At 37.9% G+C, this 24,717-nt stretch overlaps 1 protein-coding gene across 2 annotated transcripts in view; it reads right to left on the reverse strand.

The window, feature by feature from the left end:
* Positions 1-571: 571 nt before the first annotated feature.
* Positions 572-24,717, reverse strand: part of Ints4 (integrator complex subunit 4) — a 112,229-nt gene continuing 88,083 nt past the window's right edge. Inside the window, exons 17-24 of one of the 2 annotated variants that reach the window (XM_026387279.2) lie at positions 22,168-22,248; positions 19,395-19,525; positions 16,907-16,936; positions 14,187-14,246; positions 12,592-12,751; positions 12,242-12,385; positions 8,409-8,529; positions 572-904 (exon numbers count right to left, since the gene is read on the reverse strand). In XM_026387279.2, coding sequence (XP_026243064.1) covers positions 726-904; positions 8,409-8,529; positions 12,242-12,385; positions 12,592-12,751; positions 14,187-14,246; positions 16,907-16,936; positions 19,395-19,525; positions 22,168-22,248 — 906 coding nt within the window. In that variant the 3' untranslated portion in view covers positions 572-725. The remainder of the gene's footprint in view (positions 905-8,408; positions 8,530-12,241; positions 12,386-12,591; positions 12,752-14,186; positions 14,247-16,906; positions 16,937-19,394; positions 19,526-22,167; positions 22,249-24,717) is intronic. The other variant, XM_026387280.2, reaches the window with a different exon arrangement.

The raw sequence follows: 24,717 nt of genomic DNA on the forward strand, positions 1-24,717 counted from the left end.
TGACTGTGTAATCCCATCTTAACTGCACCTATTAATCACAGACAGCTTCAACTTATCACAGTTGTGGCAGGAAATGACTTTATTTCTTATGCTGGGTCCCTCTTTCCCACAATACTGATTTCTTTTCTAAAATATGGTTCTTCTATATTATTTTATTAAAGGAAGAGGTTCTAAGGATAATGTCAAGCAAGATCAAGAATTTCCCTTAGGATGAAATGATTCATTCTCCAGCTATTCGGTTGTTGGCCCAGCTACTGAGTTAGGGAGGAGGCCTCTCAGTAAGATAATGGATGTCTAAGGTTCTTCAGGAACTTTCAGTGGTAAAAAAGTACAGCTGTTAAAGCAGCTTTGGAATTGGTCCTGGCAAACAGATTATCATTTTAAGAAATAAGATTATGGCTTAAATAAATAGTTCTTTGGAAGTGGCTGGAAAATTGGTTGTCTGTGTTTCACACCTCAGAATCAAGCTCATCAGCATGTGGTATAAATATTGAAGCTACGACCAAACTAGAAAGTTTGGTGTTTTCTCAATTTATTAAAGTGGAAAATAAAGGTAAACTGGAAGGTTTTCAGTTATTTTAATGAAAAAATAATAATTTATTCTGTGTGACACCAAGTAAGTCTGTAACGGTCACATGCCCACAAGCCAATTCCAGGTGGAGTTCTCCAGGCTTCTGGCTTTAAGAAGGACCTTCTGGACCATGGCTGTGAAGACCTCTTGTGAATCAGCGCCGTGCAGGTTTGGGCATGATGTAGACTTTCACAGGTTTGCTGAAAGGGATGGTGCCCTCGATGCTTGTCTCCACCTGTGGTGATACCTCACTACCCTCCATCCAGGGGGATTTTGGAATTCGAGCACTGGAGTTGTAGGCCAGCAGCAGTCTTACTTCCACCTGGCATGGTTCTGGAAAAAAGAAAAAAGAAATCCTCTATGACTGGGCAACTGCTAGGGATTGGAATGAAATAGCATGAAAAAGCAACATCAAAAATTGAAACAACAGGGTTTCAAAAACATTTCTTCATCAGTCTGCAACCTTCAACTGCCCCCTGGGCGGGGGTTGGGGGGGAGACCACTTTCTCAGCTGGGCATGGTGGCACATGTCTGTAATCCCAGCTACCTAGGAGGATGAGGCAGGAGGATCACAAGTCTGAGGTCATCCCAGCAATTTCGTGAGATCCTGTCTCAAAAAAATAAGAAGTGGCTCAGTGGTAGACCACCTGTGGGTTCAATCCCTAATACCAGAGGGAGTAAAAAATTAAGCTGGGGGGAAAAAAAAGTTCCCAGTCTGAATCCTGTGCAGCTAATCCCCAAGTCTACAGATGTGATGCTCCACTGCCATGTTCTCCTTGGGTCTTGTGGGCTCCCTGCAGCTCACAGCCATAGCGAAGGAGATGACCTGAGAGCAATCCAAGGGCAAGCTGAACAACTTCTATAGAGGCCAGCATCAGAACAGAAGCCACAAAGTATCTGGGGCCTATTCTTATACCTAGGTAAACAGTTCAATTTTAAGATTTTGGGCTGTATGCACCAAGGATTCTGTTTTCTTATTGGAGAAGGCTTTAAATGGGAAGCAGTTTTGCCAAAATTTTTTCACCAGTGAAAAAAACATGTTTTGTGGGGACTTAAAATAGTGTCAGAAAATCTTTTTTTCTCCATATTATAATTACAATGCTGACCTAGTGACTGTACATGGCGGGCCCCAGAGAGAATAAATAAGAGGTCCCTGCAAGTTGCTAGCTGTTTGGTTGAGGAGACAGAGATGGCTGCCATGGAGTGCAGTCTGCTCTCATCAAGGGTTTGCGTACTGAGAAGGGAGTGCAAGAAGGCTCTGTAATACAACACCTGATCTGTGCCAAGCACACACCCCAGGAATTCTTACCCTGCCACATCATGAAAGAAAGATTGTCACAATCTTGAAAAAAAATTCTGCAGCTCAGAGAGGTTCTAAGTGGCTGCCCAAATCCACACCTGTGACAGAATTTGAGCCCAGTATACAAAGTGAGGCAATTAATCTTTCTATTAACCACATGGCTTCCTTACTGAAAAAGGAGAAAAAGATTTCAGAAAAAGCTAAAGGCAAGTGGAAAGGCCAGGAACAGATTCAACTTGGGATATCCTCCTTTCTTTGGCACAAATTGTGAAAAAGGTATAAGAGTTAAAGACAAGCCTCAAGCTAAGAAGTTCAAAGAACAGGAGTGACTTGGGTTGATCTAAATGAACAAGGGAGAGGCTTCAGGACTTCTCAATGACTCCTCAGCCTATTTCTGTCATTTCCAGACTTCTCTCTAGAAGTCAGAACAGAGACTAGATTGCTATCCTCAGTAATGGAAAGATTTACAGGCAGCCAAGGCAGAGCAAACATGTCAACCTGAGAGTTCAGCATCAGACCTGAGAGCAGACTCTACCGCCATTTACCAATCCTATAGTATGCACATACCCACATCATATGGGGGCTTTATGCCATGGACCAGTGGGTACGTAATGACACCAGCATTACTCTCTAGTTCCAGACTCCAGCAGAATCTTCCACACAGGGTGGAGCCAGGGCAGGTACCAGCATCAGCTGTCCCACCACACTCTCCTACTCTATCTCACACAGCCAACCACAACCACAGATGTGGCCCTCACAGCATTTCCAAGGAGCCATATCATGGTAAAGTCAGAAGGAGTGTATATAGAACTTACCCCACAGGGGCATTTTTGCCTTCACTTATCAGAATTTCATAAGAATGGCGATTCAATGCCACAGGAAAAACGGAGAGAAAAGAGACAATAAAAGAGTGTGAGAGACAAATGATCTCTGGGATAAATCATATAATTCAACATGCCTGGAAGAATATCTTATACATTCTAATTTCCATTTTAAATATAAGAAAAATGAAAGATTTTTCTTCAGGCTCACATAGCAAGGGAGGCAGACTTTGAAAGTTGGCTGATGGGACTCAGTTTCCTGCATGGCAGCATCCTTTCTCCCAGAGAAGCAGCCCCAGTGGAGAGCTGCAGAGGGACTAAAGGAGTTCCCTACAAATTCCAGGCAAAAATCTCTCCTGGATAAGGACAAAGGAGATGTAAGCACATTTAGAATGAGAACACGTTTCTCTTTCCAGTCCCAGGGAAGAAGGGAGCATGGTAGAGTGAAGGAGCAAGGGATTGGGAGCTAGGACATCTGCGTGCCAGCTTTGGCACCATTGCTAAGCAGCCATATGGCTCTGTTTATATACCCATGAAATGAAGAAAACACTAATTCCCACCACAGAGTTGGTCTAAGAATTGAATGAATTTTAACTGCCAATTAAAATCATGCATTCCATGGGTGACTTTAACACACCTCTCTCACTACTGGACAGATCTTCTAAACAAAAACTAAATAAGGAAACTATAGAGGGGCTGGGGTTGTGGCTCAGACATAAGAGTGTTCGCCTAGCACATGTGAGGCCCCAGGTTCCATCCTCAGCACCACATAAAAATAAATAAAGGTATTGTGTCCAACTACAACTAAAAATTATTTAAAAAAAGAAACTATATTGGGGCTGGGGTTGTGGCTCAGCGGTAGTGCACTCACCTAGCATGTGCGAGGCCCTGGGTTCAATCCTCAGCACCACATAAAAATAAATAAACAAAATGAAGTATTGTATACAACTAAAAAATAAGTATTAAAAAAATAAACTATAGAACTAAATAATACAATCAAAAATTTAGACTTAACAGACATATATGGAAATATTTCATCCATCGACGAACAAATCTACTTTCTTCTCAACAGCACATGGCTCCTTCTCTGAAATAGACATATAGTATGCCACAAAGCAACTCTTAGTTAAAAAAAAAAAAAAGAGAGATAATACCCTGCATTCTATCAGACCACAATGGAATGAAATTAAAAACCAACAATAAAATAAAAGATAGAAGCTACTATAACAAATGGAGACTAAATAATACATAATTAAAGATGAATGGATTGTAGAAGAAATCAAGGATGAAATAAAAAAAATTCTTAGAGGTAAATGAAAACACTGATACAACATATCAAAATCACTGGGACACTATAAAGGCAGTACTAAGAGGAAAGTTTATTACATTGAGTGCATTCATTAAAAGAATAAAAAGTCAACAAATAAATGACCTAACACTAGGTCTCAAAGACCTACAAAAAGAAGAACAAATAAACAACAAAAGCAGAAGACAGGAAATAATTAAAATCTGAGCTGAAATTAATGAAACTGAAACAAAAGAAACAATTAAAAAAATGGACAACACAAAAAGTTGGTTCTTTGAAAAAATAAATAAAACAGATAAACCCCTGGCCAAGCTAACAAAGAGAAAAAGAGAGAAAACTCAAATTACTAAAATATAAGATGAAGAAGGAAATATCACAACAGACATGTTTAAAATACAGAAGATAATAAGAAACTATTTTGAAAATTAATACTGTAATAAAATAGAAAATATCAAAGACATTTTTCTAGACAAATTTCTAGAGACATGTGACCTACCAAAACTGAATAAGAAGGTCATACAAGATTTAAACAGATCAATTTCAAGTGATGAAATAGAAAACTCCATCAAAAGCCTATGAACCAAGAAAAGCCCAGATGGATTCTCAGCTGAGTTCTACAAGACTTTCAAAGAAAAATTAACACCAATACTCCTCAAAGTATTTCATGAATAGAAAAGGAGGGAACCCTTACAAACTCATTCTATGACCAAACAAAGACACATGAAGGAAAGAAAACTCCAGACCAATATCCCTGATGAACATAGATGCAAAAATTCTCAATAAAACTCTGGCAAATCACGTACATATTAATCTTTACCATGTTGGCCTACATATTAAAAAGATAGTGCACCACAATCAAGTGGGATTCATCCCAGGGATGCAGGGCTGTTGATTCAACATATGCAAATCAATAAAAGTAATTTATCATATTAATAGACTTAAAAATAAGAATTATATGATTATCTCAACAGATGCAGAAAAAGCATCTGACAAAATATAGCACGCCTTCATGTTCAAAACATTAGAAAAACTACGGATAGTAGGAACATGCCTCAACATTGTAAAATACTATATATGCTAAACCCAAGGCCAGCATCATTCTAAATGGAGAAACATTGAGAGCATTCCTGCTAAAAACTGGAACAAGACAATGATGACCTCTTTCACCACTTCTATTCAACATCATCCTTGAAACTCTAGCCAGAGCAAGTAGACAAAAGAAAGAAATTAAAGGGATACAAATAGGTAAAGAAGAATTCAAACTATCACCGTTTGCTGATGACATAATTCTATATCTAGAAGATCCAAAAAAATTCCACCAGAAAACTAATAAATGAATTCAGCAAAGTAGCAGGATATAAAATCAACACCCATAAATCAAATGCATTCCTATAAATCAGGGATGAATCTACTGAAACAGAAATTAGGAAAACTACTCTATTCACAATAGACTCAAAAATAAATAAATAAATAAATAAAATGGGAATCAGTCTAACAGAAGAGGTAAAAGACCTCTACAATGAAAACTATAGAATACTTAAGAAAGAAATTGAAGAAAACCTCAGAAGATGGAAAGATCTCTCATGTTCCTGGTTGGGCAGAATTAATATTGTCAAAATGGCCATACTACCAAAAGAGTGATACAGATTTAATGCAATTCCTATTAAAATCCCAAGGACATTCTTCACAGAAATAGAAAATGCAATCATGGAATTTATTTGGAAAAATAAGAGACCCAGAATAGCTAAAGCACTCCTTCCCAACAAAACTGAAACAGGAGGCATCACTATATCAGACCTTAAACTACACTACAGAGCTATAATAATAAAAACATCATGGTATTGGCACCAAAACAGACTTGTAGACCACTGGTACAGAATAGAGTACACAGAGACAAACCCATATAAATATGGTTATGTCATACTAGACAAAGGTGCCAAAAAAAAAAAAATTCACTGGAGCAAAAGATAGCCTATTCAACAAATGGTGCTGGCAAAACTGGAAATCCATATGTAGCAAAACGAAATTAAACCTCTCTCTCTCTCACCCTGTACAAAAATCAACTCAAAGTAGATCAAAGATTTAGGCACTAGACCAGAGACCCTGTGCCTAATAGAAGAAAAAATAAGTCCAAATCTTCACCACGTTGACCTAGGATCTGACTTCCTTAACAAAACTCCTAAAAGAGCAAGAAGTAAAATCAAGAATAACTAAATGGGATTGATTCAAATGAAAAAGTTTCTTCTCAGCAAAGGAAACAATTAATAAAGTGAAGAGAGAGCATACAGATTGGGAGAAAATCTTTCCTACATGCACCTCTGATAAAGCATTAATCTCTAGGATATGTAAAGAACTCAAAAAATTTAACACCAAAAAACAAATAACCGAATCAATAAATATGCTAAGGAACTCAACAGACACCTTACAGAAGAAGAAATACAATTGATAAATGAATGTATGAAAAAGTGTTCAACACCTCTAGCAATTAGAGAAATGCAAATCAAAACTACTCTAAGATTGCATCCCACTCCAGTCAGAATGGCAATTATCAAGAATACAGGCAACAGGTCTGGGGTGTGGCTCAGTGGTAAAGCACTTGCCTCACATGTGCAAGACCCTGGGTTTAATCCTCAGCACCATATAAAAATAAATAAGTGAAATAAAGGTACTGTGTCCAACTACAACTAAAAAATAATTAAAAAAAAAAAGAATACCGGCAACAATAAATGTTGGCAAGGATGTGGTGAAAAAGGTACACTCATACATTGCTGGTGGGACTGCAAACTGGTGCAACCACTACAGAAAGCAGTATGGAGATTCCTCTGAAAATTGGGAATGGAACCACTATTTGACCCAAGTATTCCACTCCTTGGTTTATACCCAAAGGACTTATATTCAGCATTCTATAGTGATGCAGCCACATGAATGTTTATAGCAGCTCAATTCACAATAGCTAGTCTATGGAACCAACCTAGGTGTCCCTCAATAGATGAATGGATAAAGAAAATGTGGTATATATACTCAATGAAATATTACTCAGCTTTCAAGAAGAGTAAAATTATGGCATTTGCCAGTAAATGGTTGGAGTTGGAGAATATCATGCTAAGCGAAATAAGCCAATCCCACAAAACCAAAGACCAAATGTTTTCTCTAATATGCAGATGCTAATTCACAATAAGGTGGGGGCACTAGGGAAGAATAGCGTTACCTTAGATTACGTAGAGGGAAGTGATGGGAGGGGAGGGGAGGGGATATGGGGATAGAAAAGATAGTCTACTGTAATGTATAACTAATTAAAATAAATTTAAAAAATTTTTTAAAATCATGCATTCTGTTTTCACTATTTGTTGAGGGCCTACTGCATGTCACGAACTAAGGACATAGGACGTATAGGCACCAGGGATACAGAATTACAGATGAGCAAGTTTCCTGCTGCATTGGAGGCTACATTCTAATGGGAGAGAATCTCAAACAAGTAATTTTAAATAAGAAAACATCTGATGTGGCTGGGCACAGTGGTGCACACCTGTAATCTCAGTGGCTCGGGAGGCTAAGACAGGAGGATCAAGGGTTCAAAGCCAGCCTCAGCAATGGCAAGGTATTAAGCAACTCAGTGAGACCCTGTCTCATCTTCAATGATTCAGGAAATATCACCAAGGTCAATTCAGCCCCATGTTTTAGGTTTTGCAGTCTGAGTCTCTTTTTAAGTTTTCCAAAGCAAACTTATAGGTTTGAATAAAATGTCTTTTGCATTTGATTTCTCCCAGATTAAAGGGGAAAAAAAGAATAAAAAAATAAACTTGTATGACATCTCTGTCCTTTCACCAACTGTGCATATTCCATTCAGTTACTGTATTAACAGATCCCCTTGCTCTGCATCACTCTATAGACCATCCATGTGTGGGAGGGATGGGAAGTTATGTGTCATTTTACTTGTTTCAGGGGAATTAATTGAACTGTTCATAGACAAAGAGACAGTGGTTTTAAATTTTTCATAAGGAAATGAAACTGTAATTTCCAGAGGGAGTAATCCTCACAATTAATTTATTGGTTGAGAATCACCACCTTTTTTTAAGCGGAGGAAAGAAACAGACTCAGACTTGCCCGAGGTCATGCAGCAAACTGGTGGCAAAGTCAGAACAACATGCATTCTCCTGGTGTCCAGCCAAGGCTCTTTCCATGAAACTCCATTCCACTATAACCTCTTCTACAAGAATCTCACTGCTTGTGCAATCAGTATAGCAAATTAGTTCAAATGTACCCAGTTTGATGTTATGAACTCCCTAAAGAATCACATTCAATCCTCAGTACATGATTCAAACATGTATTTTTTCCCTCAAACTAAAAAACAAATGCTAAAGGTTGAGTGTAATCTCTAGGAGCATAATCCCCAGGTCCCTGACTCCTTACCTGTCCAAGCGGTATGGGAGAGGTACACTTGAGTGATGAGACGGTGACGCCCTGGGCCAGGATTTCGGAAGTCTGCTGGTTTGGGGTGGATCATCTGAGCTTGACCATCTGGATATAAGACCTAAGAGATACCAAAAATGAAAAGAAAAACAAAAGGCAGAAGAAAGAACAATTAAGAAAACTTGATGGTGGCAGTGAACCATAAAACATGAGAAGAAAAATGACACCAGCCTTTATAAAGCAAAGCTCCTTGAGGCAAGAGCAACACTATAGACATCTCTGTAGCTGCTGCCCCAGCACAAAGCAATGTCCAGTAAACATCTCTTGAATTTCTGAAAACCCTCCCAAGTACCACAAGGCAGAATGATCTTCCCTCCTTGGCTGTGAATCCCATGAGGGACCAGCATCCACCACAATCAGCATGTATGCAGAAATTTTTGTCAACTGTATTTTCTGCACTAGATTTCAAGCAGCAAAGAAGGCATTTATCTGTCTCTTTCTAAAGAGAAAGGACTTCAAGAAGGGTCTGAACCAATCACTGGCCAGATCTTCACATCTCACATGGACAGAGTTCTTTCCTCTACATCCTGGGGCCTCCCAGAAACCCATGTAGAAGACCTATTCCATGGCATGGCATACAAATGAATATAGGAACATATAAAAATGATCCTAGTGCCACATAGGACCTGCTCCATATAAATATACTGATAAGGGCACAGTGGAGAACTGCACAGTTCTTTCAATTTTGGATTTTGGGAAGCCTATCTCTGACCATTTACCATAAACCTTTTATCTCCTCTCAGGCCTCCCTGATTCTACCCTTCTTTCTTTCTTTTTTTAACTTAAGGGATCGGGTCTCACCATGTCACACAGGCTGCAGTGCAGTGGCTGTTCATAAGCACAATCCCATTACTGATTCTTAGTACAAACAACTGATAGGCAGAGCACAATACAGCCCCAATTTCCTGGGCTCAAATGATTCTGTCTCAGCCTCCTGAGAATCTGGGACTGCAGACATGCACCATTGCATCCAGTTACCCTTCTTTCTTTAAGCTGCTTCTCCTCAATCTACTTCCAGGCTCTGTGCCTCAAACCTATGACAGCAGAAAAGTCCAATATCCCAGCTTCCTGATCCTTGTTATCTTTAGAGATAAGTAGGTGGGCTTTAATTTTTAAAAAGAGGGGTGGAGGAGGGCTGACACAGGGATGAGCAAGAGAAGGAAAATAACAAAGGTAGAAGAACCTCCCAGCATTCTCAACAAAACTGCTCTTGGTGAAAGGCTTCAATTCCTCTGTGAGAAAGCTGATGGAAGCTTTCCTTCACTTCTCTACTATGCCCAAGAGGGCAGCTGAGAAAGCTGTGGCTCATGGAGGTCAGGAGAAGAAAACAGACAGTATGATTTATATTCTGAATTTCGGAACAACTAAAAACTACATCTCCTATCAGCATTAGGTAAAATATAGTAACCTGCACTAGGCTACAAAATGTTATTAAATGGAGTTCCTAGAAAGCCTACTTTAAAAAACAAACATACTTTTAATAAAGAATGTAATTTCTTGGGGTTGGGGATGTGGCTCAAGTGGTAGTGCGCTCACCTGGCTTGTGTGGGGAAGGGTTCGATCCTCAGAACCACATAAAAATAAAATATATTGTGTCTATCTAAAAAAAACCTAAAAAGTAAATATTTTAAAAAAAGAATGTAATCTCCATATATTTTCTGAGGGATATTTACTGCTATATGTCTTATACTTAAAATAGTACCTAGATAGAACAAAGGAGATGGCAGGGTATGGTAGTTATACTCTACAGCACTTTCAAACCACTGAAGCTGTTGCATGACAGGGCAGTAAGAGTCCCAGCTCCCACCAGCAGAGGCATCAGTTTGCCCACGCCTGCAGGGGAGGTGCTACAAAGGGGAGTTTTCAGGAGATAGATTATTTAAGGGTCATCTGCTAGACTATCTACAACCTCATTTATGCTTAGTTGGTCTAGAAACTTTTTTTCAGGGAATTGTGAAACAGTGCTTCTCATTAGAATTGCTGACTGCCCAAAAGAATTACCTATAAACTCTTGAAAAATATCACTTATGAGCTCAGAGGATTCTGATTTAATTGTTGCAGATTATTCATCAGTATTCTCTAATGCTGAGATTCTAAAGAACAGCTGGGATGAACACTAAGGGGTGGCAGGGGCGGGGGGCAATGCAGAACAACTTCAGAGCTAGCACAGAATTAATTCTCTGTAGGTCTCATGATTTGTAAAATTCCTGCTGGGAAGTCAGAGTCATGTTCTCCTATTGTCACCATAGCCAAAAAATACCATCTTCAAGGCCTGATGCATCCTTACCTCCTTCAAGAAGGCTTCCCTGCATGCTCCAGACTATTTTTCTGCCCTCTGATTGTACTTACTGCCAGTGCCCATACCCGTTTGCACTCACACCTTCTGTCTAGAACACCTCCTTTGGCCCTTCTTTGTTGTTATCATCCTTTTAAATCCCACCATACGCCAGCATCTCCACAAAGCAGTTCCTTTTATTAGCCTCCATCACAGTAATCATATTAACTTCTCTGGTGTTAATTTATCTAATCACTGAACTTTTGTTTCATAATTGCCCATGCATTTGTCTGTCTCCTAATGCAACTGGGAGCATCCTAAGAGCAAGAACTGTGACTTCTTTGGGGGTCAGAGGATAGTATTGAGGATTGAACTCAGGGGCACTTTTTACTAAGCTATATTCTCATTCATTCATTCATTCATTCATCCATTTATTTATTTATTGGTACTAAGGAGTGAACTGAGCCACATCCCCAGTTCTTTTTAATATTTTATTTAGAGACAGGGTCTCACTGAATTATTTATGGCCCCGATAAGTTGCTGAGGCTGGCCTTGAACTTGTAATCTTCCTTCCTCAGCCTCCTGCTGGGATTGTAGGCAGAACTATGAGATATTTACTTGGCAACCACAGCGCTTAGCATGTGTGATAGAATAAGCACTAATGCACGAACGGATGGAAGGATGGATGGGTGCAAAATGTGAATTGATTAGCAGATCTACTATAACATTCATGTGTTTCTAATATATCTAACTTGGGAAAAAATATTTCCTAGTGATTGCTTTTTCCCACCCATACATTCTGTTTGCCAGTTGACCTACCTATATACCTAAAGCCTGAAAAAGACTTGTCATTTACAAATTGCTGTAATAAAATATCAAGTCTTTTTTTTTCCTTTTTACTTTTTGAGATGTTACGAAGGCTGGCCTTGAACTCCTGTACTCAAACAATGCTCCCTTCCTAGTCTCCTGAGTAAAGGTGAGTACCTCTGTGCCCAGGCTTTTTTGGGGGGAATAGGAAGAGTGGGGTTGGTATTAAAAAGGATCACGTCTTAACCTCATGTTATAGAATAGAAAGGGCCAGATCATTCATTAAACGTTTGCTGGGTACTGGGGACCTAATATACGTCATTCCATTTCAATGTCAACTATTTCTATTTGTCAGTTGTATAAGGCTTAAGAGTTTTTTGTAATTTTTAAATTATTTATTTATTTTTATGTTGTGCTAAGGATCAAACCCAGGACTTTGAATATGCTGGGCAAGTGCTCTACTGGTGAGCCACAACCCCAGCCCATAAGGCTTAGAGTTTAATCTAACTTGCTCTACCAAGTAAGAGTTGCTCAGCAGCACAGTTTCAAGCCCAGGCTCTTTTCCACAAGGGTTCATTTCCATCTCTTCTCCTTTCCCGGTTTCAACCTCTTGGATAAAGAGGGATACTAAAATTAAATGCTTCAATATAAGGTCACTCTAAAGTTCCATATGAACCAAAACCTAACAGACCTGGACCTTCACAGTGTTCTGAGGATCCTGCACGTGTTCCAGGGTTGCATCAACATCCAAGGCCACCACCAACCCAGATGTAAACCGCAAAGGATTATCTGATTCTCCTGCTGGCTCAATGATGGTAGCAGAGGCTTTATGGATCTATAAGCAACAAGAAAATATGATGACTCAAATGCCAGGTCAAGCTCGGGTAACAAAACAGTCTTAGTATCTAATAGGTGGGTATGCAGGAGCCAATTACAGGAAGGGGCTTAGCAGCTGCTCCACTAATAAAAGAAGCTCACCACAGTAGATAGTTTTCATATCTGGACAGATTTGGTCTGAAGGGGCAGGATGTAGACCCTGACCTGCTCTGGAAGCGGGAGGTGCAAGAAAGTACTCTGACGCAGCATGGTCTGTAGAATTTTGACCACTTCAGCAGGTTTGGATGTCATGAGTCGGGGCATAAGGTCAAGAAGTTTATCCACAAAGCTATCCTGCAAATGGGGCAAATCAGCGATGAAACACCTGGAGGAACAAAGAGAAGCAACTGACTATGCATTCATTCATCACAGGCTGAGCCTCAGACACCTGCCAACCCCTGAAGTAGGTCGAGTGTTAAAGTGGGAGGAGCTCAAAGTTCACAACTATAACAGACAGGTATTCAGATAATTATGCCCTAATGTTATGCTCATCATAAGAAACTGCCATTGAATAACACTGTATGTCAAATATACACTTAAATGTTTTATATGACCGTATTTAAACCTTCCAGCAAACCTGTGGACTGTTAAAATTATTTTTTCTTACAGATCCTTTAATTAATTTAACAAATATGTTTTTAGAACCTATCAAGTGCTAAGTACTATTCTAGGTACTGGAAATATAATAGCAAGTGAAGGAGAAGAAATGAACTGTTTTAATGGAGCTTATATTCAAGCAATAGGAACACTGAGATTCAGAGAGGATGATGTTACATTGAGACTCAGAAATATTAAGTAACTTATTCCCAGCTCATATTGATTCCATAGTACTCTACCTCTTGGAAGGGGATAGTTAAAAAAAATTCACTCAAGGGATGATACCTGCAGAGGACCTCTGAGGTTGAATTAAGAAATATGCAGCTCTAGTTAACAACAGGTGAAGAACTTAGGCAACTTAAAGCTTCCCCCAAACCTCTTTAACCCAAGTATGCAAAAATAAACTCTGAAGTATCTAAAACCAAAAGTAAGACATGAATTTAAATTTCATATTTGAATCCAGAGGTCTAACACAGAGCCAAGCTAATCTGTACCTTTTACTAACGAGCAACACCTGCTGGTGAATGGTGGTAATGCAACCCAGTCCTACAGGAAGCTATCATCAAATGAAAAAAGAATAAGTGTAGGGTCATAAAAACCTCAGTTCAAGAGGGCAGGAACAGCAGACAGAAGAAATAACTATTAGACTTAATCAATTCCTTTAAAAGCATATACTGCCAGCACCACAAGTTTGGTCGTTTCCTAAACTCTCACTTTCTTCACCAAGCCTTCCCACTCATCTATTGAATCTGTTAATTCACTTCAAACAGAACAGAAAAATATCTACCCTACAGAATAAAACTTACCTACAGAATTATAGAACAATTCTTTGTAGATTATAAATAAATATGAAAGTGTGATCTTTCAACCAGTTTATGAGTTTTCTTTATAATACTGGTATTTTTATGGCCCAGCTGAGAGCTGAATCCAAACAATTCCCAATGTTTTAATTATCTGGTTGTACATTTAATTTTGAAGCTTTATCTTCAAAGAAGTTTATACACAATTAAAGAAAATATCAAATAACGGCGCACTACCATAGATAATAGCTTGCCTGCAAGGGCTAAACCAAGTAACCTGGTTTGTGATCACTCTTGGTGCCTGTTAAATTATTCTCTGCATAACCAAAATTTAATAAGCCAGAGGAGTTATGAAATACTCACCTCTGAAAAAAGTCCACTTCCTGTAAAAATTTTTCACACATCCCATATAAAGGGTCAACTCTGCAGAAAAGAAATGCAAAGTAAATAAGCAACTTGCATGTGAGATCTGTAAACTAAAGAGTGTGATCCAGAAGTCCCAGAAACCTAAGCATTCATGAAAGGAGAAAGAGTATATTACATTATAAAATGATCTCTCAGAGTAACAGGACTCCTAATGGATCTCGGGGAAAAATAACTGTCAGGACTCTGGAGGCCCAATTAAATGACTTCAATGTTCATTAGGTTAAAGACAGACTCAAAATCAAAGACTATCATAGGCCACACTTGGCACTGGACTCTAAGGCTAACTGACAAGAGCATAACCCCTAACACTGTAGAATCAAGTCCCATTTGTGCAGGAGTCCTTGAGTCCACACAAGAGTCCTGGAGTTTTGATTCTGTAGCTGACAGCTTGGGTTCAAAGAGAAGAGATCTACATAAGGCAGATAAGGAGAAGATCCTAGCTTAAAAGTCTTATGCTCCATAGGTGCTAATGTAGGTGTAGCTTCCTTGTATCAGCTATGTCCAGATAAAAGAATCACTGCATTCTGTGAAGCCCAGAGTGATGATATCTATATCACGAAACTTAGTTCATTTATACTTCTAGTCAGATAATTTACTAAGAGATCAATTTTTCTACACCAGTATGGCCTACTAATATAGTTGGCACTATCAGAATTCCAGAGAACAGATGAAAAGTTAATCAAAGGTAAATTCTCACGCAGAAGGGGAACAAATTTTCTTACTTCTTTACCCCCAGACACAGACTATCTTTCTTCCTCTATCTTGGCTTCTTTTTATTATTATTATTATTATTATTATTATTATTATTATTATTATTATTTTAGTTGTAGTTGGGCACAATACCTTTATTCCACTCATTTATTTATTTATTTTTTAAAAAATGTTTTTATTGGATTTCTTTGATACAGAGAGAGAGAGAGAGAGAGAATTTTAATATTTATTTTTTTTAGTTTTCGGCAAATACAACATCTTTGTATGTGGTGCTGAGGATCCAACCCAGGCTGCACACATGCCAGGCGAGGGCGCTACCGCTTGAGCCACATCCCCAGCCCCCATTCACTTATTTTTATGTGGTGCTGAGGATCAAACCCAGGGCCCCATGCATGCTAGGCCAAGGCTCTACCGCTGAGCCACAATCCCAGCCCTATCTTGGCTTCTTTAGCCTCGTAGAGTATTTCATTTCAGTAAAAACCCATTGTATACCTAATGTAATCCAGGCAACATGCTAGACCAATAAAATTCATCATAACTTTGTGTATTTTCTTTATCTTTCTTGTATGTAATTAATACATGAACTTCCCATTTATATTCATTTACTGATTATTCACTGGAGAAGCAAGTTCCAATCAAGAAAAAACAAAAACTCTTTCTTTAATAAAATATATTAGAGAATGGTATCAAGGTTCTTAAACTGGTTTAGACTTTCTACTAAAATGTAAGCTCCATGACAATAGGGACTTTGTGTTCCTCATTGTATACTTCCTGGCAAAGCAGCAGTCACTAAATATTTGCTGAATGAATAAATGGGAAATGGCAAATGGAAACCTATTCTATAAGCAACATTTATGTAAATTCTTTCCCAAGAAAGGTAGTACTTAAATTTTTTTTGGGGGGGGGAGGGAGTGCTGGGAATTGAACCCAGGGACTTACACACATGCCACATACAAGTGTTCTATCTCTGAGCCATATTCCCAGGTGTACTACCTGAAACTTTCTTAAGTGATACAGCCTAAGAAACGGAACTGAAATTTAATAGTAAGATTAACTCACCAAAGTTGGCAAGGAGCGAGGAGGCTGAAGGGGAGAATTCCAGCCATGCTTGGGCACATAGGAAAGAAATTTGGCCAAGAAGTAACATTTTTTGACCTGCTTATAAAGCCTTAGCTTAGAATGATTCTGAGCAGCAAAATACAAACATATTTGGGAACTCTCCCCCAATCCCAAAACAGCAGGTTGCTTCACCTACATGCTATATGAAGTAGGTCTCTACCATTAAGAATGCCCACTTTTTCCTTGAGGTGAGGAAGGAAAGCAGTGAATAAAGCTCACTAGGGGAAATTAAACACTGACCTACAGCTGTTGGGGAGCTATGCCAATTACTTATTTAAATTAGTTTAGACTTTCATTTCTAAGTATGCAAATAATATGAAAAAAATACTGAGTTATAAAGAAAAATCAGGAGCTGTAAAGAAATCCAAGTAGATTTCAATAAGATAAAGTCAAAGCTGGCACAGAAAACTTTTTTTTTTTAAATAATTCTAATAAGTAACCTCAGTGAGAGCTAAAAGATTTGAAAGAATATTGCATTGCAAGAGGAAATAGCTATAAAACAGTGGAGAGAAGAAAGTACACTTAGAAATAAAAAATAATAAAATCAAACTGAACAGTGAATGAAAAATGAAAATGAACAATGATGAAAACTAAAGTGATAAAATATTAGAAAAAACAAAGAAATTGAAATTACAAAAGAAAAAACACAGAGCAAATGGCTCCAAAGGACACAAAATCCATTATGAGAAACTAGAGTGGACAGAAGAAGTAGCAAAAGAAGTAGTAATAATAATAATGAAATAATGGTAGGAAAAAAATGGTAGCTAAAAATAAAGTTGAAACTTCAAAGTCCCACAAGAATCAGCAACAATATTGAAAGAACATACCTAGACATATCCTGGTGAAATTTCTGAATTCTGAAGAGAAAAAGAAAAATTTACAGCTTTGAGCCAAGAAAAGTTAGCTATCTAAAAAGGAAAGAGAAGCAGATTGGCATCAGACATCTTAACTGTACTATTAAACACTAAAAGGCAACTCAATAATATTTTCAGTGTTCCAAAAGAATTCCACTTATGTATGAGATCTAAAGAAAGGCAGTTTCAGAAATGGAAAGTTGAATTGAGTATACTTACTAGAGTACATTTTTAGTCAAATTAAAAAAAAATTAGAATAAGAGATTTTTAAATGGCAATTATGATATGAAAAGAATAGTGGTGGGCAAATTGGAGCTAAGCTTATAAAGTTATATAGAACTCATATAGTCTTATAAATTTATGATGATTAATGAATATTTTAAGAAAGCATTCTTAAAATAAGATATACTATAAAACATAAGAAGCCAAAGTGAAATTCCAAGTTATTTAAACAATATAAGACAAATAAGTAAAACTTTCACCTTAAAGATAGAGAGGTGATCAGAACAATGCACTTATTAAAAATGTTAGAATACTCTAATCCAATGACTTGGAAGGTTTAGGCAGGAAGAACATAAATTCAAGTCCAGCCTCAGCAACTAAGTGAGACCCTGTCTCAAAAAAATAATAAAAAGGTCTGGGGATGTAGCTCAGTGGTAAAATGACTCAGGGTTCAATATCCAGTACTGGGGGAGCGGGGTGGGAAGAGTAATAATAGTATCACTAAAACTAATATCAGGTAACATAAAATTAATATTAGCCAAGTGTTTACAATGAATGTGATGGGCAGTATTTTAAGGGCTTTACATAAAATGACTCTAATCCTGCCAGGCATGGTGGCACACACCTGTAATCCCAGTGTTTTGGGAGGTTGAGGCAGGAGGACTGCAAATTCAAAACCAGCCTCAGGAAATTGGAAAAGCCCTAGGCAACACAGCAAGACCCTGTCTCAAAATAAAAAATAAAAAGGGCTGTGGATGTGGCTCAGTGATTTAAGCACCCCTCTGTTCAACCCCCAGTACCCCTAGCAAAAAAAAAGATTCAATAATTCTTACAATAACCATGAGAGGTAGGTACTAGTAATTAATTGGTTATCCCTATTTAATTTATGGGAACAAATGAATGAAGTGTTAAATAACTTGTCCAAGGTCACTAAGTTTGCAAAGTGTAAAGGTAAGATCTGAAGGCAAGCAACATGGCACCATAGTTTTAACAGTAATGCACTACTGCCTCTCACCTGACTAGGTGAGAATCAGGGTATAGATAAACCCCTGGTGGGTGAAAAAAAACAAAGGAATCAATCATTGGGGGGGGGACAAGAAGTGACAAAATAAGCAAGAACGTATAAAAATAGAAATTATAAAATAATATAGCATAAGTAAAGATCAAAGACATTATCTTTAGTGACATGGAAAGATAGGTACAACATATTGTAGTGTGAAACTAACAGGAGGTAGAACAGTAAAGTATACTATAAGTCAATTAACGTTAATACACACACATTTATAATCTACATCTGTTAATATGGCTTGGGAAAAGTCTGGAAATATACACATGAAATTACAGCTGTTTTATAGGGGTGTATAGCCAGGGAAACTTCACATATTCTGCAATGTTTTAATTTTTTACAACAATTATATTTAACTGCATACATCTGTTTTATCTAAAAAATAAAAAATACAGATACTATCACATGTACCTCTCTTTTCTCAGTTATAAGTGGAACACAGTGGGATTAAACTTTTTAGAAATGAGTATGTGGATATCTTAAAGATTAAATCAAATTACCAGATTTCAGAGAAATTATAATAAGAAAATGTATGCATCTTAGAATGGATAAATTATGGCAATTCCCATTATCAGAAAGTCTTATAGCTACTATCATATTGAGCTCTTATTATGCATCATGCTAAATGTTTTTACATGTATTTTTCCATTTATGCTTCACAGAATTCCCATGAAATAGATGCTGCCATTTTGCAGTCAGGGAAATAAGGCACAGAGATCTGTCCTTAATCAAATAACTAGTAAGTAAAGAAGTCTGGATTTGAAAAAGGTAATCTGACTTCACATTACATCCTTCTTACTCATCTTTACTGCTGGAGAGAAAGCTTACTAGTCCCTTCCAAAAAGAAAAAGTGGTTTCTGGCACTAAATTCTTAAAGACATCTAATTGTGCAGAAACATACAGAATGTCCTTTGTTGCCATATGAAGTCCTGTGTTATGCTGTAGGTAATGGACAGTCAGTGGAGGGTTTTTAGCAAGAGAGACATGACTGGATTTCCAAGGATCTATTCTAACTCATGAATAGCACTTGAAATATCTCGGGAAAGAAATGAATAGATTTTATGTCCCATAGCTAATCTTTCCTAAATCTCAGTTTACTGATTATTAACCATGATGAGATCTCTGAGTACATTTGGAAGTATCTCTGAAAGGAAAATGTCACCCCAGTCTTACCCTCGAGTTGTTCGTGCAGTTACTATAAGCTGCAAAGCTTTGGCCTGAAGTCTCATGTGATGTATAATCACTATTTGCTTATTCTCTACACCACTGTACATGAACTCCATTTTGTAGGTTTCTTCCATGATCTATGAGGAAAAGGAAATTAATAATCAGTAAAAATATCAGTCTGAGAGTAGTACAGACTTCTTCAGACAAACCATTTTCTTAGGTGAAATTCTGAAGTGAAATTTTTGAAAAATGTCTATGCTTTAATTCTGAACTAAGGTTTTAAAGTACAAAGTAAAATCAGTATAGTGTATCTTGTGAAAAGAAAATAAATTATTTTGTCAATTGAAGAAAAAGACTTTCATCTAGTAATAAAAGCATCTTAATTGATATGAAGATATGAAAGTTTACCTATTGATGAAATTGCAAACCACTTCATTACCCTACACCAAATTCTCTGTGCTATGAGAACAAATAAATACCAGATGTTCTTTGACTGATGATGGGGTTATGTCCCAATTAGCCCAGGGTAAATTGAAAATATCATAAGTTAAGGCCAGGTGCAGTGGAACATGCCTATAATCTGAATAGCCTGGGAGGCTGAGGCAGGAGGACTATGAGTTCAAAGCCAGCCTCAGCAATTTAGTAAGGCCCTAAGCAACTTAATGACCCTATCTCTAAATAAAATATAAAAAAGTGCTGGGAATGTAGCTCAGTGGTTAAACGCCCCTTTGTTGAATTCCTGGCAACCCTCCCACCAAAAATAGAAAATATCATAAGTCAAAAATGCATTTAACACACCTAATCTACCAAATATCCCAGTTTAGTAACACCTACACAGTATGGTAGGGTATTGTCTGTTTACCCTCCTGATCATGTCTGACTATAGACTGCTACTACCAGTATTACAAAAGAGTATCATCCTGCATGTTATTAGCTCAGGAAAATATAAAAATTCAAAATCCAAAGTAAGGTTTCTCCTGAACACATATTGTTGCAGTATCATAAAGTCAAAAATTATAGGTGCAACATTTGTAAATCAGGGACTAACTGTATGTACTATGTACAGAAACCCATTCCCCAAGATAAGCCTTCCAAGAATGAAACATTAGGAACCATTAACAGCATGTCAGTCATCCAGACAACCTGTGCTGTCGGCATTGTCTCTCTGAGGGAGATGGGACAGGGAATAACTGTAGAAAACAATGACTATTGCCGTGTGCAGTGGCACATGCATGTAATCCCAGGAGCTTGGAAGGCTGAGGCAGGAAGATACTAAATTCAAAGCCAGCCTCAGCAAAAGTGAGGCACTAAGCAATTCAGTGAGACCCTATCTCTAAATAAAATACAAAATAGGGCTGGGGATGTGGCTCAATGGTTGAGTTGCCCCTCAGTTCAATCCCCAGTATCCCCCCTCAAAAGAAACAAAACAAAAAGTGACTATGAGCACAGATCAAGCCCAGTGTATTTAAGTTCTTGCTCAATTCTATCCAAATCAGTTATTTCTCTCCAAATGATGCTTCTCTGTACCCTCTGTGCTTGCCTTCCTCAGAAGGCTTTGGGGTCAGAGAAATGATTCTAGGCCCTCCTACAACTGAGAGTAAAACCAGTTACTTAATTACATGTTGCCTAAGTTTCCCTATGTAAAAACAAGAAATAGATAACACCAACATGGGAAAACTTCCAGTATCAAATGGGACTTGGAAAGTATTTAGCACAGGATCTGGTATACAGCAATGGATCTCTTCCTTCCGAACTATTGCTCCCTGGTCTCTACCTTCCCAACATGGCCCAGTATTGCTTCTTGTCATTAAATTCCATTTCCCTTCAAAACACCAAATATCAGATTTGAGAGGGAGTCTGGATCAGACTTGAGATTTGAAAGATCAGGTAATAAGGGAGAAAGAAAACAGATTTGGGGTATCAGCAGATTTGGGATGAATATCAAGTCCTAACTCTACTAGCTAGAGTTCTACCTTGCTAAGCCCTAACTGCCTCATCTGTAAAATGGACTAGATCCTTATTCCAATCTAATGGCATTACTATAAGGGTTAATTAAGAGAACAGGATTGAACTCATTTAGTGAACTATAATGTGATAATTAGTCACATCATTAGCTTTCTAATGGATCAATAGTTACTGGATCATAAATAGACTCACAATCTGGAAAGAAAGACCCATAGGGGTTCTCTAAGTTCCAAAACTTATGAATGAGTGGAACTGCTCAAAGCTTGAAAGACATAAACTTGAGGTAAATAAAATTAAATGCCACTTAATGCTCTCAACTCCCCTCCCTCTTCTTTTTTTTTTAAACCAGGGATTGAACTCAGGGAATCTTAACCACTAAGCCACATCTCTGGTGCATTTTTTAAACATTATTATTATTATTTTTTATTTATTTATTTTTTTAGGTAGTGCTGAGGATCGAACCCAGTGCCTCATGCATGCTAGGCGAGATCTACCTCTGAGCCACAACCCCAGCTCTCCCCAGAGCTTTTTATATTTTATTTAGAGACAGGATTTCACTAAGTTGCTTAGGGCCTCGATAAGTTGCTATGGCTGGCTTTGAACTTGAAATACTTCTGCCTTAGCCTCCCGAGCTACTGAGATTACAGGTGTGTGCCACCATGCCCGACTGTGCGGCTTTTCTTATCGCTATCTTCTATCTATCACAGCCTGAAATTAGGGAGGCTACAGTAGAGACATGGAACCATAGGAAAGCTTCTGGCTCTTCCTTGGACTAGATAATTCTTATGAGAGAAGAAGGTCTCAATAAACTTACCTGTTTTGCTGCTGCTGAGGCCAAATCACTCTGCTTTAGATACAAAGGGGCAGCCACATTCCACAGCTTTTCCTGCAAGGCCTGTCCAGATAAATAAGAACAGAACACAGAGATCAAAAGAATGACAAGCCAGGTGGTGGTACATTCCTGTAATCCCAATGACTTCGGAGGCTGAGGCAAGAGGATCATAAGTTCAAAGCCAGCCTCACAACTGTGAGGAACTAAGCAACTCAGTGAGACTCTAAATAAAATACAAAATAGGGCTGGGGATGTGGCTCAGTGGTTGAGTACCCCCGAGTTCAATCCCCGGTACCAAAAACAAAAAAATGACAAATCATTTGATTTGTACTTTTGCTTTGAAAATCCACCATCAGAAAGGACTTTCCATTAATTTTATTATTTAAAGTCAATAAGTTCTATTTAAAATGGAGAAAAAGGAGACCAACAGTTTGTGCTAGAGGAACTGCTTATTCGATCCAATTCCTGGCCCAAAGGCCCTGTGTTTCAGATCCATGCTTGGAATCAGAGTATAGGAGCCATGAAAGCCTCACCAGAATGTACAAACAAGCCAGCTTCCTCAGCTTTGGGCCCTCCTGTTCCCACCAAGTTAGTCACTGGATTAAACTGAGCCACCTAGACCCTTCTCCCATGACTGTGGTTCTTTTTTCTTTGTTCCTTCCTCATTAGCCTTTGAAAAGCCTATACCTTATCAATATACCCAAACTAAAATCAAGCCACTTTCCTGAATTCTTCATTTTCTCAATCTTTCTACATTCAACATCACTAAGATCAACAAATTTTACCTTCCATCTTTCTACTCACCTATAATCTCCACATGACACCAACTCTCATTTGACCTTTACTGTAGACTCTTATTGCTAAGAATCATCTTAATTACAAATGTGCAATTAATTACAGATGTGCAACACTACAGAAAACTCAGACTAAGCTTGTCCAACAGAAATACAACGTGAGCCATATATGAATTTTAAATTTTTAGTAGCCATATTTTAAAAAGTGGAATATGTGAAATTAATTTTAAAAACAGTTTATTTAACTCAGCATATCAAAGATATTATTATTTCACCATGTAATTCTTTTAAAAATGAATTGTGATGGGATGGGTTGTGGCTCAGTGGTACAGCACTCGCCTAGCACATGTGAAGCTCTGGATTTGATCCTCAGCACCATGTAATAAATAAATAAAATAAAGGTATAAAAAAATGATTTGTGAGCCAGGCCTGGTGGTGCACACAAGAGCTTGGGAGGCTGAGGCAGGAGGATCACAAGTTTAAGACCAGCCTCAGCAACTTAGCAAGACCCTGTCTCAAAATAAAATATGAAAAGAGCTAGAAATGCAGCCCAGTGGTTAAGCACCCCTGGGTTCAATCCCTGGTACCAAAAAACTAATTTGTGAGATTTGTAAGAGAGTTTATGGGATTTGTTTTTTCACAGTAAGTCTAAGAAATGCAACAAGTATTTTGCACTTATATCACATCTCAATTTGAACTAACATTTCAAGTGTTCAATACTCACATATATCTGGTAGAATCATATTGGACAGTGGTAGATAGATCTAGATTACAGACTAAAGAAATTTCTTAAATATTTACTGTAATAATTTATCATATGCATATTTTGATACAGTCATAGCCAGAGTATAATTTTGTATACTTTTATAAGTATATATTATTATATAATAAGTATTATGTAAAGTCATAGTATAATTCTTCATAAAGATCCTCAATGGCTATAGAAATCATTTTTTAATTTTTAATATTTATTATTTTTAATTTTTAATATTTATTTTTCAGTTTTCAGTGGACACAACATCTTTGTATGTGGTGCTGAGGATAGAACCCGGGCCGCATGCATGCCAGGCGAGCGCGCTACCGCTTGAGCCACATCCCCAGCCAGAAATATTTTTTTTTAAAAAATATTTATTTTTTTGTTTTAGGTGGACACAATATCTTTATTTATTTTTATGTGGTGCTGAGGATTGAACCCAGTGCCTCACACATGTTAGGCCAGCGCACTACCACTTGAACCACATCCCCAGCCCTTTCCCTATTATTAAACACATTCTGATCTCAGGTTCTAGGTCTAGGCCCCTTCTCTATCCTGCCATCCCTATATACCAAGTAATCAACATAGGTTTGTGGTCCTTTTAGGGACAATATCTTCTCTTTTCCTCCCTACCTTTTGCTACTATAGAGATCTTTTTCTCCTTGTGGTTTCTGTGGGGAAGAGAACAAATTAAGGAAAACTACCACATTTCCAAGACCCTGACTAAACACCAAGGGCTTTCATACACACTGCTTCTTAACACTATCCTTAGGGTAGATCTGTTACTGGTCCTATTTTAGGGTGTCTTTTTTTCTTTTGCAGTACAGGGGATTGAACTGAGGTACTTTACCACCGAGCTACTTCCCTAGCCCTCCTTATTTTTGCAACAGAATCTTGCTAAATTGCAGGGACTGATCTTAAAACTTGTGATCTTCCTGTCTCAATCCCCTGAGTTGCAGGGATTACAGGTGTGTATTGCCCCAC

This window comes from Urocitellus parryii, chromosome 4 (genome assembly GCF_045843805.1).
Source record: "Urocitellus parryii isolate mUroPar1 chromosome 4, mUroPar1.hap1, whole genome shotgun sequence".
NCBI classification, from domain to species: domain Eukaryota; kingdom Metazoa; phylum Chordata; class Mammalia; order Rodentia; family Sciuridae; genus Urocitellus; species Urocitellus parryii.